Source organism: Malaclemys terrapin, chromosome 4, assembly GCF_027887155.1.
Source record: "Malaclemys terrapin pileata isolate rMalTer1 chromosome 4, rMalTer1.hap1, whole genome shotgun sequence".
NCBI lineage: Eukaryota > Metazoa > Chordata > Testudines > Emydidae > Malaclemys > Malaclemys terrapin.
In genome coordinates, this window is record NC_071508.1 from 31,307,946 (window position 1) to 31,322,156 (window position 14,211).

The 14,211-nt window shown below is 42.8% G+C and overlaps 1 protein-coding gene across 1 annotated transcript; it reads right to left on the reverse strand.

Annotated features, from left to right (window-relative positions):
• Positions 1 to 11,839: 11,839 nt before the first annotated feature.
• LOC128836076 (olfactory receptor 5V1-like) lies at positions 11,840 to 12,790 on the reverse strand. The gene has a single exon (XM_054026099.1). It carries the CDS (start codon positions 12,788 to 12,790, stop codon positions 11,840 to 11,842), a length of 951 nt encoding a protein of 316 aa, XP_053882074.1.
• Positions 12,791 to 14,211: the final 1,421 nt, after the last annotated feature.

A 14,211-nucleotide genomic window follows, 5' to 3' on the forward strand; every position in this document is an offset into this window, starting at 1 on the left:
GATTTGTAGAACTTTGAAAAAATGAGGCACGGAAATACGTTTTTTTAATCCCAAAATTTTTTTGTCTCTAAAAATCGATGAATGTAGTAATCCCACTGAGTAGTCCTGGTGAAATCAATAGGACTACACACGTGCTTAGGATTGTACTTTAGTGCTTTCCTGAACTGGAGACCTTGACATATTTGGGCGTCATATAAATGAGAATGAACTGGATTGCTAATCTTTTAGCTAGATATGCCACAATTTGCAGAAATTACACAAGAAATGATGTTATCTATATCTATAGCATTACGTGCTATTGGTTGCTAATTTTTTTTTCAGAATATCTGACGGTGTCAAATAAATCAATTATTTTAACCTCTATTCAACCCATGAAACCTGTGTCTTTTTGACTGAATGCACTCATAAGGGTTTATTAAAAGTATTTTAAGTCTTGACTATTTAAAAACCAAACACTAATTGAAATTCCATTATTTTAACCATGTCCGTACTGATATGAATGAGAACTATTTTTTTTAACTCATAGACTTTTTCAACTATGTGTGAATGTTCAGCTTAAACGGAAACCGATGGACTCGGGTAAAATGAGATACGTAGTAGATCACAGTATTGGACTGGCAGATAGACTGTGGGTCAGAGCAGTGAATGGTGAGTCCAGGGCTGGATTAGCAGAGAGGCTGTGGGTCAAGGGTTCAGGGCAGGGGCGGCTCCAGGCACCAGGGTAGCAGTCTGGCTGCTTTGGGTGGCATGCCTCCGGGAGGTCCGCCGGTCCCGCAGCTTCGGCGGCTATTCGGCGGCAGGGACACCTTTGTGATTGTATAAGAGATGTCCCAATCCCAATCCCCAAGGGCTACAGGACTTGATGAGTGAGAACTACAGAAGGAGGTGGACGTGAGCTGAGAACCGAGATACAGGTGGAGATGGGGACAGCGTGAAGGAGCTGAGGGGATAACACTGAGAATGGAAAACTTAGAGAAAGAGAGAGAGGGGTAGGCGCATGGGAAAGGGGATGACTGGAAGGAGAGGCAATTCTAGATTGTAACCTTCCACTTGGCCCTGACTATGGGTCGGTGGGTAGCTGCACCGCAAAAGGAGCTGAGCAGAAAACAGACTGTGGCTCAGATAGTAACAGTTTCTCTCATGCTTCCCTTTGCTTACGGTACCTTCTGCACGTACCTGCAGAAGACAGAGAGAGAGAGAGAGAGAGAGAGAGAGAGAGATATGTGTCTTTGCTTCCCCCACCAAGATTAGCTGCCACTCTGGAGAATTCAGGAGTTTTTAGTGATCTGGGGGACCAGAGCCCTGGAGCAGGTAATCAACAGGGATTGAACCACATGTAAAAGAGATTATGGTGTTTGCCTTGATTGGCTGCGTTGTTGTGAGCAGCAGTATGAACATGCTACTCTCCTACACCTATATCATCGTCACCATCCTGCGGATCCACTCTGCCGAGGTCGGCACAAAGACTTCTCCACCTGCACCTCCCATCTGACAGCCGACATGTTCCATGGTTCCCTCCTGTTCATGTATTTCCGACCCTGCACTCCCTAGACACTGACAAAATAGCATCTGTGTTCTACCCCATGGTGATCCCCACGCTGAACCCCCAGATCTACAGCCTGAGGAACAAGGAGATGAAGGATGCTCTGTGGCAAGTGATGAATAAGTTATTGACCTTCTCTTGAGCCTGGTTACTCAATACTGAGTTACTGATGGGGAGGGAGAAGGAGGCGAAATCAGTTCCCACTCCACTGCAGTCTCATTCCTCATTATCACTGTGAATGGTTTGCATTATTGTTTTTTTTTCTTTTATTGTGTTCCAACAATGTCTGATCGCCCCAGCAATGATCAAAAAGATTGTGACGCTTTCTCCGGCAGTTCAGGACTGTGAGTCTCCCTGTCTCCCCCATGTGTCAGCGAGCAAGGGACTTGCAGGACTTGCGTGTCAGCTCCTTGACACTCCAGTTCATTTGTCCCTCTCCCAGACAATCGCCTCCAAAGCTCTGCTAGCTTTTACGTTGCTTTGAGGGTAATCTCAGTTTCATCCAATCCCGAAAGCTCCTTGAAATGTGTTCCCCTGCAGTATCCAGCCGCTGTCACTGCGATCTCACAGAAATTACTGCGTCCACTGTCTCCAGAGAGGCACTATACACACACACCAGCCTGTTAGATCTGTTGAGGCGTCGCACTCAACAGTATTACACTGAGAGGGATTTACAGTAAAACCAGGACTACCTTTACTAAAAAAAAAGAACAGATATTTAAGCAAAGATACTATAAACAGAAAATGGTTACAAATGAACCAAGAAGTATGACGCGTTTTCTAATGATGAAAACTCAATAGCCTTAATCCTTGTCTGAGACAGTTTCTCACTGAACGGCACCTATCAGCAGCAGCAACCCACATGGCTCGGGATCCACTGCTCATGTTAACCCTGAGAGGATGAACTCAGTCACCATGGTGTGATTTTCCTTCTCCATGTCCAGAGCACACGTGCATGACCCGATGATATAAAGGAGGAAACAGATTGAGTAGAACCAAACTGAAAGGCAAATTTATGAGAAGCACACAATTGGCTACCCTAGGATTACCACATTTTGGCAGCAGAATACCTTTTGCAACCACTGCTTCCAGTACTCCTGCTCCCTGATTTCCTCAATATTTTGCTCCCTAGTGCCCTCCCCACTGCCTCACTCTGACCCTGTGTCTTCCAGATCCCCAGGAATCCTGCTCCATGATACCCCACCGTTATCCCACCTGCCTCTAGACCTACCGGTTCCCTCCCTCCCTTGGAGAATATGTTCGCTAAAACCCCCTCTGCTCTTCCAGCCACTGTCTCCATAGCATCTGTTCCCTGAAACCACCCTTCTCCTTCCCACTGCTCTCAGCTCCCCTCCCCTGCCTTGCTGGGTGACCTGATCGTCTCGCCTCATAATATCCTACCCCTTCATTACAATGCCCCTGCTACTAATTCCAATGTATAATTACTAATTTAATAACTTTGCCAAGGAAAATGAACATGATAAGCATATGTCGGGAAACAGAAAAATATTGTAGCTCTGATGTTGTAATTTACATTTTAAATGGATAATGTTTAAGTGTTGTTCTTGTGATGTACTGCAATAGGAACTGTTTTAAGAAAAAATATTTAATGACTGCTGTTTGTGTATTCGCATATCCCTTCTGCCCAGGTTCACTATCTAGGGGGTTCCTCTTAACTTTAAAAAACATAACTGGCCTCAGTTATAGTTCATATTTCTAGTTTCATGTAGAAGAATAATACATTCATACAAATAGGATGAACACAAGCAGTGTAATGATACCTTACAAGACGCATAGTCCAGTTACATTATATTCACACTCATATTAGCATATTTTCCTAAAATCATATAGCGTACGACATCACAGATAAATTGGGAGTGAAAGAGGCACCCAAAACACCACTGAATCTCTGCGTTAGTTAGTTAGTCCACACTAACCTCCCCAGTTCGAACTATGATACGCCACATCCGCTACGTGATTAACGTAGCTGAAGTCGAAGTACCTTAGGCCTGGTCCCCACTAAGCCCCCACTTCGGACTAAGGTACGCAAATTCAGCTACGTTAATAACGTAGCTGAATTCGAAGTACCTTAGTCCGAATTTACCGCGGGTCCAGACGCGGCAGGGAGGCTCCCCCGGCGATGCCACGTACTCCTCTCGACGATCTGGAGTACCGGCGTCGACGGGGAGCACTTCCAGGATCGTTCCCAGAACATCGATTGCTTACCGCCGAACCCGAAGGCCTGGTCTACACTATGACTTGAATTCGGATTTAACAGCGTTAAATTAAATTAACCCTGCACCCGTCCACACAACGAAGCCATTTAATTCGAAATAAAGGGCTTTTAAATCGATTTATCCCGCACCAGAAACTCATGTCTGTTGGGGGCCGTCCTTCCCCCCCCCCATTTATTGCTGAAATATAAATTTGGTTTGGGGACAGGATAAGCTAATGCAGAGTTCACAATGAAGATATTTTTTCTCCAAAATCACTGTACAACTTAAAACAGCTGTGATTTCAGTGGCTCCTTGGGAAACTTTTTAAATGTTTTCCTTGGGAGACAGTTATTCAAAGTTTGTCATCATAATTTAAGCAGCAGTAGCCAGAAGGAATTACTGATTTTTGGGCAACGTCTTTCCTTAGCATATGAGTAATTGGTCCTTCGAACAATCATGGCCTTCTTGCTCTCTGGTGGCCTCTGTGAAATGAGTCTATGCGCTCTGCCAACTGTCCAGTAGTTGTGCAGGCCGTTGTTAGTGTCTCTAGGTCTGCCACTGTAGACCTCACTGTAGCTTGCAGCTTTTTGATTCGGCAGATCTCCATGATACTCGTAAAGAAAGACCACGGGCTCAGTTTGGGGGTAAGACCAGGTTTATTTTCGAGCCTGCTCCCATTGTCCTAGCTCCCCCGTTACGGGTGCACTAACATCAAGGGGAAAACAAAACCATCATTTGTTTTACTCAACTTTTTCTACAGAAATGTTTATATTGCAATGAACAGTTTAATAATGAAAAATTTGAAACAAAAATTGAACTATTTTGATTCATAATGTTGCCATTATCCCTCATAAGCATTATAAGTATTCCTCATGTCTGCTAGCACACAGAAATTTCAAGATATTTTACTTTGTTTTAAATTCTTTGGAGACCTTGACACCAATTAGCGAATCTATTTGTGTGACTTTAATTTTTCCCTAATAAAATTTTTATCTGAAATTTTACTCAGCAGCTTTACTCTGAAATATAGAAAGCACTGTCAGCGGGCATTTGAGCCCTTTGATCGATTCAGTCGTCAGCCCTACTGTGGAAACTGCGAAAAGAAAGAGGCCAACTACTGAACATTTTGATTATGAATCTTCTTAAAATAATGTCTAGTTAGCTCACTGTTTCAGTCTCTTTCATCATGGCCTGTCCTTGCTGCTGCACAGCAGCATAAGGACACCTCAAATTCCTTTGATAGTTTAGTAGTCTAGCAAAGGCACATTTCTAGTCAATGTAGCTCAGAGGGACATTCACCTCCTTTTTACTCAGGCTGTAGATAAGGGACTTGAGCATGAGGCTCATAAGGGTATAAAACAGACACCAGTTTATTCTGAGCTTGTAAATAATTTGAAGTAGGCTGCAAGTAGGTTAAGAGTCCAGTGTCGGAGAAGAGGGTGATGACCCTCAAATGAGAGGTTCTGGTGGAGAAGGCTTTCCGAGTGAATTCACAGGATGGAAGAGAGGATGTAAATGTAAGAACTCAAGGATTATAATTACGGAGCCCAGGGCAATAGTTTTCCTCTCAAACTGGAAGTTCGCCAAGGTTTGGAAAGTGATACAAGAATAGCAAAAATATACCAGTGACAAATGACGGAGGAAGAAATACATGGGGGTGTGAAGGCGGGAGTCGATGCTGATTAACGTGATCATCCCGAGATTCCCCACCCGGAGTGATAATATAGATCACAATGAGCACCACAAAGATAGCTCTGGACGAGAATGTTTCTGAGATTCCCCACCCAGAGTGATAATATAGATCACAATGAGCACCACAAAGATAGCTCTGGACAAGAATGTTTCTGCACCCGCTTAGACATGGACAGGCCACTAAATCCTGCTCGTGTTGTGTGAGATCCAGAATGTTGATTCTCATGGACATGCGGGAGCTTTAGAACACAGTGACAATATAATTCAAAATCTGGATCAGTCTTAATGGCCTAGAACTTGTCGGTTTCTCAAACGCAGTATGATAATCCGATGAGATGCAGATCTAGTTGAACCTGAACGTTCAACTTGTATCTAAAGAAATAAAATAAAGCTCATTATCATAAAGTATGAGATTCGGGGGTGATTATTGCTACAATATTTATGCTTGTTATCCATAAATTACAAAGAACTTTACAATAAAGAGGTAAATAATCGCGCTTGTCCACGCATTTCAATGCATTTAAAAGTAATTTGGGGTTTGATTATTTTCAAAATGATTACTATTTCCTTGTCATTGATTTTTTAATATAATATATTTTAATTATCATTTTCAAAATAAGTAATTGAATAAAAAAAATATATTCCAAAATTGAAACATTTTTCTTATTGACGTCTGTTAGGTTTGCAAAACTTCCAACTTGTTCCTACCCAAAATTGTAACTGCAACTGTCCCTTAAAGCATAAAATAAATATTAATAGCGACACAAAGTATAATTTGTGTGTGTGTGGTACATCACCTAACACCAGTGGGTGCATGAATAGTTCTAGGAACTACTACAATACCGATAATCATAATAAAAGAAAGATAGGAGAACATCAGCAGAGAGGGAGAAAAGTTCAGAGGCTTCATAGAGGCCTCATTATAGCTTCATAGAGAAGCAGAAGCCCTACCAGGAAAGTAGGATGAACAGTAAAGGAAAGACTGACCCTGAAGAAGTGGAAGACCAAAAATTAAAAATAAAATTTAAAAAACGACAAAAGGAAATACAAACTACAAAATGGAAAAATCAATAGGGTTAATTAAAGTTTCCATTAAAATCGTTCCAAAAAACCCTTAATTCGGCATGTAAAAATTACTGTTTAAAGAAAGAAAGGGCCATTTTTCTCTGAAGACTATTTCAACCAGCTCTACTAAATAACACTAGCCCGAATTTTACAAATATGGAAACTTATGCACAAGCACATGAATATCTCCCTCTCATTTAATATTAGTCAATGGCAAAGTTGGGCATAAGATCCTTTCCCCTTGGACAGAAAACTTTCGTATCATTCAGCCTCCTCCTCCACTGTGCAAATGTTACATTCAGTCATACTTGAACCTGTTTGTAATATTAGGCCTGTCCTTCTTGGAAATGACCTGTTATGAGCTCTTCCCAGGTACTGTCCAAAAAATGAAATTCAAGGTTAAGGCAGCAGCTGTGTTGGGAAAAATTGCATCCCATAGTGGCTAGAGTATGTAAAAGCAGCGGATGCAAGGGCAGAAAATGTGGGAGAGATTGAAGACCTCTGAATTCAACAGCTTCAGACTCCCTTTTACTCACTATTCACAATGCTGTCTCTCGTTATCCACTCTAATAAGTGGGGGGGGAGGGAGGTAAAGGCTGTAGTACATTGATATTTGGCAAGGAATTGTCCCCAATGTCCTGCCCTCCATTTATGCTACCACACAAGGATATTACACAGATAGAGATTCCACATCCATCGTGAGAGATGAGGATATTGCAGCTTGAGACTGTATCTCGACAAACTGGTGAGGTAGTCTTTTTTTAAATGTATTTCATGCCTAAAGATGCAGATGAGCATAAAAGTCAAGATCCCCTAATGTGTTTAGCCAGCTAAATCCCACTGATTTCAATGGATGTTAGACACCGAATATTTTTGAGGATTTAGCCCCAAGTGGAGTTTTTATAAGAGCTATGGCACTTATCTCTTATTGAAATTCTAAATTTATTCAGCAATCTGGCGCTTACAGCCTACTTGGGTGTATGTGTGTGAGCGAGAGGGGGGAAATTACAGTTACAGTTTGGTTCAAAGGCTCTCAGCACCCCCACTATAGAAATTGTTCCAGGACCCCTGGCAGTAGATGATGAGGAATCTGGTGTGGGGAACCCCATGTTGGTGGCTCTTGACAGTATTGTGTTTGTATTCCTCACGCTTCCATGCCTCATCACTGACAGCAAAAATTACTCCATCGCGAAGTACTTAAAATCGGTCAAATTATTAACTAACAATACTGTCTACCCTCAAAATACTATGGTGAATCCATGAGTCTTGATTTTGATTTCTTCAAGCTCCAGCTCTAGGAATTATTAGTTTACAGAAAACATCTTTCATTTTGGTTTTTTAAAAAAAAATTCTTTTCCTTTTGGCGAAGTGGAAAGGTAAAAAAACGTGAAACCTAATGGCTCAAGAACCAGACGCTCAATAAAAGAACCAGAATTTATATTTTAAGCCCGATGGGGTAAAAACCATTGTCGCGGGTGATTCTGGGTACATCCTCGCCCTCCCTCCATGAAAGCAACGGCAGACAACCGTTTTGCGCCTTTTGTCCTGGGTGAACTGTGCAGACGCCATACCATGGCTATCATGGAGCGCGCTCCGCTCAAGACAGCAGTCATGACCATTGTAAACACGTCGCGCATTCTCGTGCAGTCTATGCTGAACCAGGACCAGAAAAACCAGGCGAGGAGGAGGCGGCTACGGAAGCGTGGCGACGAGAGTGATGAGGACACGGACACAGAATTCTCTCAAACCGTGGACCCCGGCTTTGGAGATCATGTTGTTAATGGGGCAGTTTCTAGCCATTGAATGCCGATTCTGGGCCCTGGAAACAAGCACAGACTGGTGGGTCCGCATAGTGTTGCAGGTGTGGGATGATTCCCAGTGGCTGTGAAACTTGCGCATGCGTAAGGGCGCTCTCATGGAACTTTGTGACTTGCTTTCCCCTACCCTGAAACGCCAGGATCCCAAGATGAGAGCAGCCCTCACAGTTGAGAAGCGAGTGGCAATAGCCCTGTGGAAGCTTGCAACGCCAGACAGCTACCGGTCAATTTGGAGTGGGCATATCTACTGTGGGCTCAAGTAGCCAAAACAATCGCTGAGCTGCTGCTACCAAAGGTAGTGACTGTGGGAAATGTGCAGGTCATAGGAGATGGCGTTGCTGCAATGGGCTTCCCTAACTGTGGTGGGGTGATAGATGGAACCCATATCCCTATCTTGGCTAAGTACCCTAAGGGGTACTTTTCAATGGTGCTGCAAGCACTGGTGGATCACAAGGGACGTTTCACCAACATCAACGTGGGATGGCCGGGAAGGGTTCATGACGCTCGCGTCTTTAGGAACAGTAATCTGTTTAAATGGCTGCAGCAAGGGATTTACTTCCCATACCAGAAAATAACCATTGGGGATTTTGAGATGCCTATAGTTATCCTTGGGGACCCAGCCTACAAAATATGTGGAGAAAGATGGCTGGGGAGAATGGTACCCCAGTGACTGAGTTTATTCTTGTGGGATTCACAGACCATCCAGCACTGCAAGTGCCCCTCTTCATGGTGTTCCTGGTGATCTATATTATCGCCCTGGTGGGGAATCTTGGGATGATATTGTTAATCAGGACTGATCCCCAACTTCACACCCTCATGTCAGTAGCGGGTTTATAACAGCGCCAAAGGAGCCATGGCACTGGGCCCATGCACATCAGAGGCCCCCCCCCTTGGGCCTGGCGCGCCACTTCTCCTGCAGACGCAGCCCAGCGGCCGCAGAGCTGGCTCTGCTTTCCAACCCTTCCCTTACGACCTGGACCTGAAGGCTTCTCCTCCCCCCCACCACTCGCTCCTCCTTTCCCCCTATTTTCTGACTAGCTCTACTCAGGAATGAGCCTAAAGGTTCAATATAGACCTCAATTTAATAGATCAAATACATAAAAAGATACTTTTCTTCCTGTCATTTTCCTAAATGAACCCAACTACTCTTGCCAGAAGCTTCTGAAGTACTGTAATGTACTGAAAATATACCCATTGATCCTTATCAGGCTGTCTTTTTATTAGCTTAGCATTTGACAGCTATTTAGCACCTTCTTAATCACCATTATATTACTTGGTACTAGCTAAATTTAGTCTAATAAATTAATCCTTGTCAAAGAAAAAAACAGTATGTGACCATGTAAATAAATACTTTATTATAATATGTACACGCAAGAGGGCTGAATTAAAGTTGCACGGGCAAGCTTAATTCTAGTATTTCCTAAGTTTTGAGTGCTTGAATTTTCAAACTTAATAACATTCTTTTAATGAAAGGCTAATTTGTGTGTGCAATTTCCTACTTTAAAAAAAGACCAAATGGAATCATCAGAAATAATCATACTGAAACCTATATGGTTCAGCGGCAGGGTTCATAGAATCATAGAATATCAGGGCTGGAAGGGACCTCAACCCCCTGCTCAAAGCAGGACCAATTCCCAACTAAATCATCCCAGCCAGGGCTTTGTCAAGCCGGGCCTTAAAAACCTCCAAGGAAGGAGACTCCACCACCTCCCTAGGTAACACATTCCATTGTTTCACCACCCTCCTAGCGAAATAGTTTTTCCTACTATCCAACCTGGACCTCCCCCACTGCAACTTGAGACCATTGCTCCTTGTTCTGTCATCTGCCACCACTTCACAGACCTCTGCCACTGGAGATAATAGAAAAAACTGATAACAGCAGTAGGTGGTCAACTCCTAAGTAGACGAGCACTAAAGGGGAATGAGACACACTTTGCCAGTGTGTTTCACAGCTATTCGCCGACCACAGAGGAATGGTGAGACTCAGGATTCTTGGGTTCCATTCCACGCTTTGGAGAGGAGTGTGTTCTAGAACCACAGACACTTCTGCCTGTTCCCCCTGAAGTGTGAGCCCTTTCGTCCTCTCCCCTCCAATATGTCCTTTTCCCAGACCTGTCTTTTCCCCACCTCCGATTCCTTGTCCCTATTTCATTCTCCTTGCCTTCACAGTCCTAGTCTCCACTCCTTAGGCTTCTCATCCCAGTCCCAGTCCTGTTGCTCAGCCAGTTTTGGTCCCAGTCTCCCATCTCTCCTGGTGCTTGTCTAAACCACTGAGTTTTTCTGCTTTTCTCCCTAGGTTTCCTTCCCAAAGGCTATTTGCATTTAGATCCCATCCACACGAGGATAAAGGTACTAACAACCATGTTTAAAGAGGACAGCTGCAGCTGGCTCAGTTTTCCAGTGGATACAGCAGACTTATGGTTAATTTGGGGTGCAGAATGGCACTTATAATAGGTTAATTCTTTGGTGGCTACTTAGAGATTAATTATGAAGAAGTCGGTTGGTTAGATTCAAATAGAAACGTTATGGGTTTTATTAATACCACAATCAATATAAGTAAAATCACAGAACTATTAAAACAAGATAGGGATAACAGCAGAATCCTCATCAATACACTCATAAATTTGTGAGGCTGTGGGTTTCCCTTCAGGTGAGATAAGCTTTAAGTCTGCTACTGTCCTGCCTTCCTGAGGTCCCACTGTGGGACAGGTTTGATTCCCTCTTATGCACCTAATTCCTTACACCTACCTATTTCCAAGACCATATTTAATTAAGCCTCTTATCCATATTTGTCATTCCTGCCATCTATTTTGTGTGTGTGGGGGTTCCTATTGCAAGAATTTATGCAGATAGATGGTTCTCTATACAATGTGGTTAAGAAAGTTTGGCCTTTGCAGTCTAAAGGTATGTCTACACAGGGACCTGGGTCACCTGATGGACTTGTGAGGCTTGGGCTCTGGAGCTGAAAAATTGCTGCAATCTGGGACCCTGCAAGAAATACAAAAATTTCTGAAGGACAGCAATTCCACTTCCTGCCCAGCCCTAGTAACTGCCATTGATAACATTGGGAGGTGCTACCAACATGCCATTAGCATGGTCAATTCAATGTCAAGTGAACCCAATGGTGATTGTGCTTTACACGTTATCCTCTGTGCCAATCACTGGGGGCCATGAGTCTGTTACAGCTCCCATCCAGAAAAACTTGCATGTTTAGCTCAAGCTGTAGCAGATTATGTTTTCAGCACTGGATTCATTCCCTGGTGGGCTGGCCAGGAGAGGAAAGGATTTTTCCTTCTTAGGTCCTGGTCCAGCTCCGACAATGGAAAGACACCCATTGGCTTTAGTGGTTGTGGCATTGCAAAAAGTGGCTAAGAATACTACACTCTGATCCAACAAAGCATTTAAGCCTGTGCTTAGCTTGAAGCACGAGGGGTCCCAGGGATGTCAGTAGAACTACTCTTAAAGTTAGGCACGTATATAAATGCTGGGACTAGGGCTCCAGTGAGTTAACCTTCACTCCTGGCTGTAAATCTTTCCTGACTGATCACTCTCCTCAGGGCCCGTTTCACTTCCTTATTCCGCAGGCTATAGATCATGGGGTTTAACATGGGAGTGATGATCCCATAGAGCATAGAAATGACCCTGTCCTGATTTGGTGAGTAGCGAGAGGAAGGGCGCACGTAGGTGAAAATGGTGGTGCCATAAAACAGGCCAACCACAGTCAGGTGGGAGGCACAGGTGGAGAAGGCTTTGTGCCTGCCCTTCGTAGAGCTCATGCGTAAGATGGCAAAGACAATATAAATGTAGGAGACCAGAGTGATCACAAAAGCACTACTTCCTAAGACCCCAGCCACACTAAGAAGTACCATTTCACTGGTGTAGGTTGAGGAGCAGGAGAGGGCCACCACTGGCGGGATATCGCAGAAATATTGATTGACTTCATTAGACCCACAGAAAGATAATGTAAAGGTTAATGAAGTGTGCAGCAGGGAATTAAGAAACCCTGATATCCAGGTACCAGCTGCCATCTGAGCACAGAGTCTTTTATTCATTATGGCCGTGTATTGCAGGGGATGGCATATTGCGACATACCGGTCATAGGCCATCACCGCCAGAAGGAAGATCTCTGTCCCCACCACATCAATGAGGAAATACAGCTGCAACACGCAGCTGGCAAATGAAATCTCCTTGTTCCCAGACAGGAACATGTCCAGCATCTTTGGTACTGTGACGGTTGGACACAGGATATCCAGCAAGGACAAGTTGCTGAGGAAGAAATACATGGGGTTGTGCAGGCGAACATCTGTTCCTATGGCAATGATGATGGTGATGTTCCCTGCCAGTGTAGCTAAATAGATGAGAGAAAACAACAGAAAAAGAGGGAAACGCACCTCCGGGAGGTCGGAAAGTCCCGTGAGAATGAATTTGGCCACTGTGGTGACATTGTCTCCCTCCATCTATCCTTAGCCAGTAGGATTTTACTGCAGGCGTTTACATGGAAGAAAAGCAAATGCATATATGTCAAAATGTCAGCTGCATCATATTCAATTAGATCAATGTTTCTCGGCCTTCTCAGGTTGGTAACCCCTTATTCCAAGTCAAACATTTTCATGACACCATTCTACTTACTGTAAGAGTAAAATATGTATCAGTGATAAAAATGATAAATCTAGGTCATTTATTTGCATGTGTGTTTCAAGTGGTTGACCTTGAAGGTCAAAAGTGGGCAAGTTTTTCTTTGGTTTAGATTGTTCAGAACATCACAACCCACCCCCCAATTCATTTTCGTAACCCTAGGGGCTCATGACTCACCGTCTGAGAAACACTGAGGTAGATGATCTGATATACAGTAGTTTCTGAAATCTCTGCTTGTAAATGCCTGGCGAGCTCACTATCCAAATGTATTATTGAGGCATAGAAAGATAAGAATAGCCATATTGAATCAAACCAGTCATCTACTACAGTTTAGTCCAGATAATTTAATCTTCAACAATGGCCAGAAGAAAATACAAGAAAATCTGCAGTTGTCAGATATGAGATAACTTGTTTGTACAAAGTTTGTTCCTAACACCCACTGGTAAGAGGTTGGTTTCTGCAATAAAAGAAAAGGGTTTATATCTTTTCCAAAAATAATTTTTAATTTTTTTAACCTTTATTGTAAATCTGGATATTATATTTATCCATAAAATCCCCCTTCCTTTTTTAATCCTGCCTCAATGATATCTTATGATCGTGACTTCCATAGGCAAATATATCAGACCTGAGTCTCACATGAACTAATATAGTAGGAGCACTTTTGAAACGTTCCTTCTATTTATAGAGAGCGATGTTCCCTATAATTTAATTGGGTATTACTGCTTAAACTTATAATACTGATAGAGCCAAAAGGAATATATTAAGTGCAATCACTGTACCTTATTCAGGGAATGATCAAAGGGATTTAAAAGTAGCAGGCAGCTTTGGGTCGAAAGAGTGAAGTGATTAATTATTCATTTATTAGTTAGTAATTATTGAGATCATGTAGAGAAAACAAAGAGGGGAAAAATTCTTTTTTGCCATTTTAATTTCACAAGTTGTAATTATTAGGACAAGACAGTTCAAATACTACATTTCATTATATAAGAATCATACAAAAATAGATAATAGGATATTACAAAAAGTTTAGCACCACCCAGGATAGGTACCCAATCCTCCCCTATTTAAATTCTGTGGGAGCTTTGCTACTGATTTAAATGGGATTAAGATCAAACCCTTTAACAGAAATATTTTGATTTACGGTAATAACAGAAACCTTTACCTAGGAGAACAATCTAATATCACAGAACAGCAAAATACTAATATAAATACATTAATGTGTTGCCACAAAAATTGGAAGAAT

Bases quoted from the DNA above. Each gene is read 5' to 3' on its own strand.
- LOC128836076 (XM_054026099.1), bottom strand. From the start codon at position 12,790: ATGGAGGGAGACAATGTCACCACAGTGGCCAAATTCATTCTCACGGGA.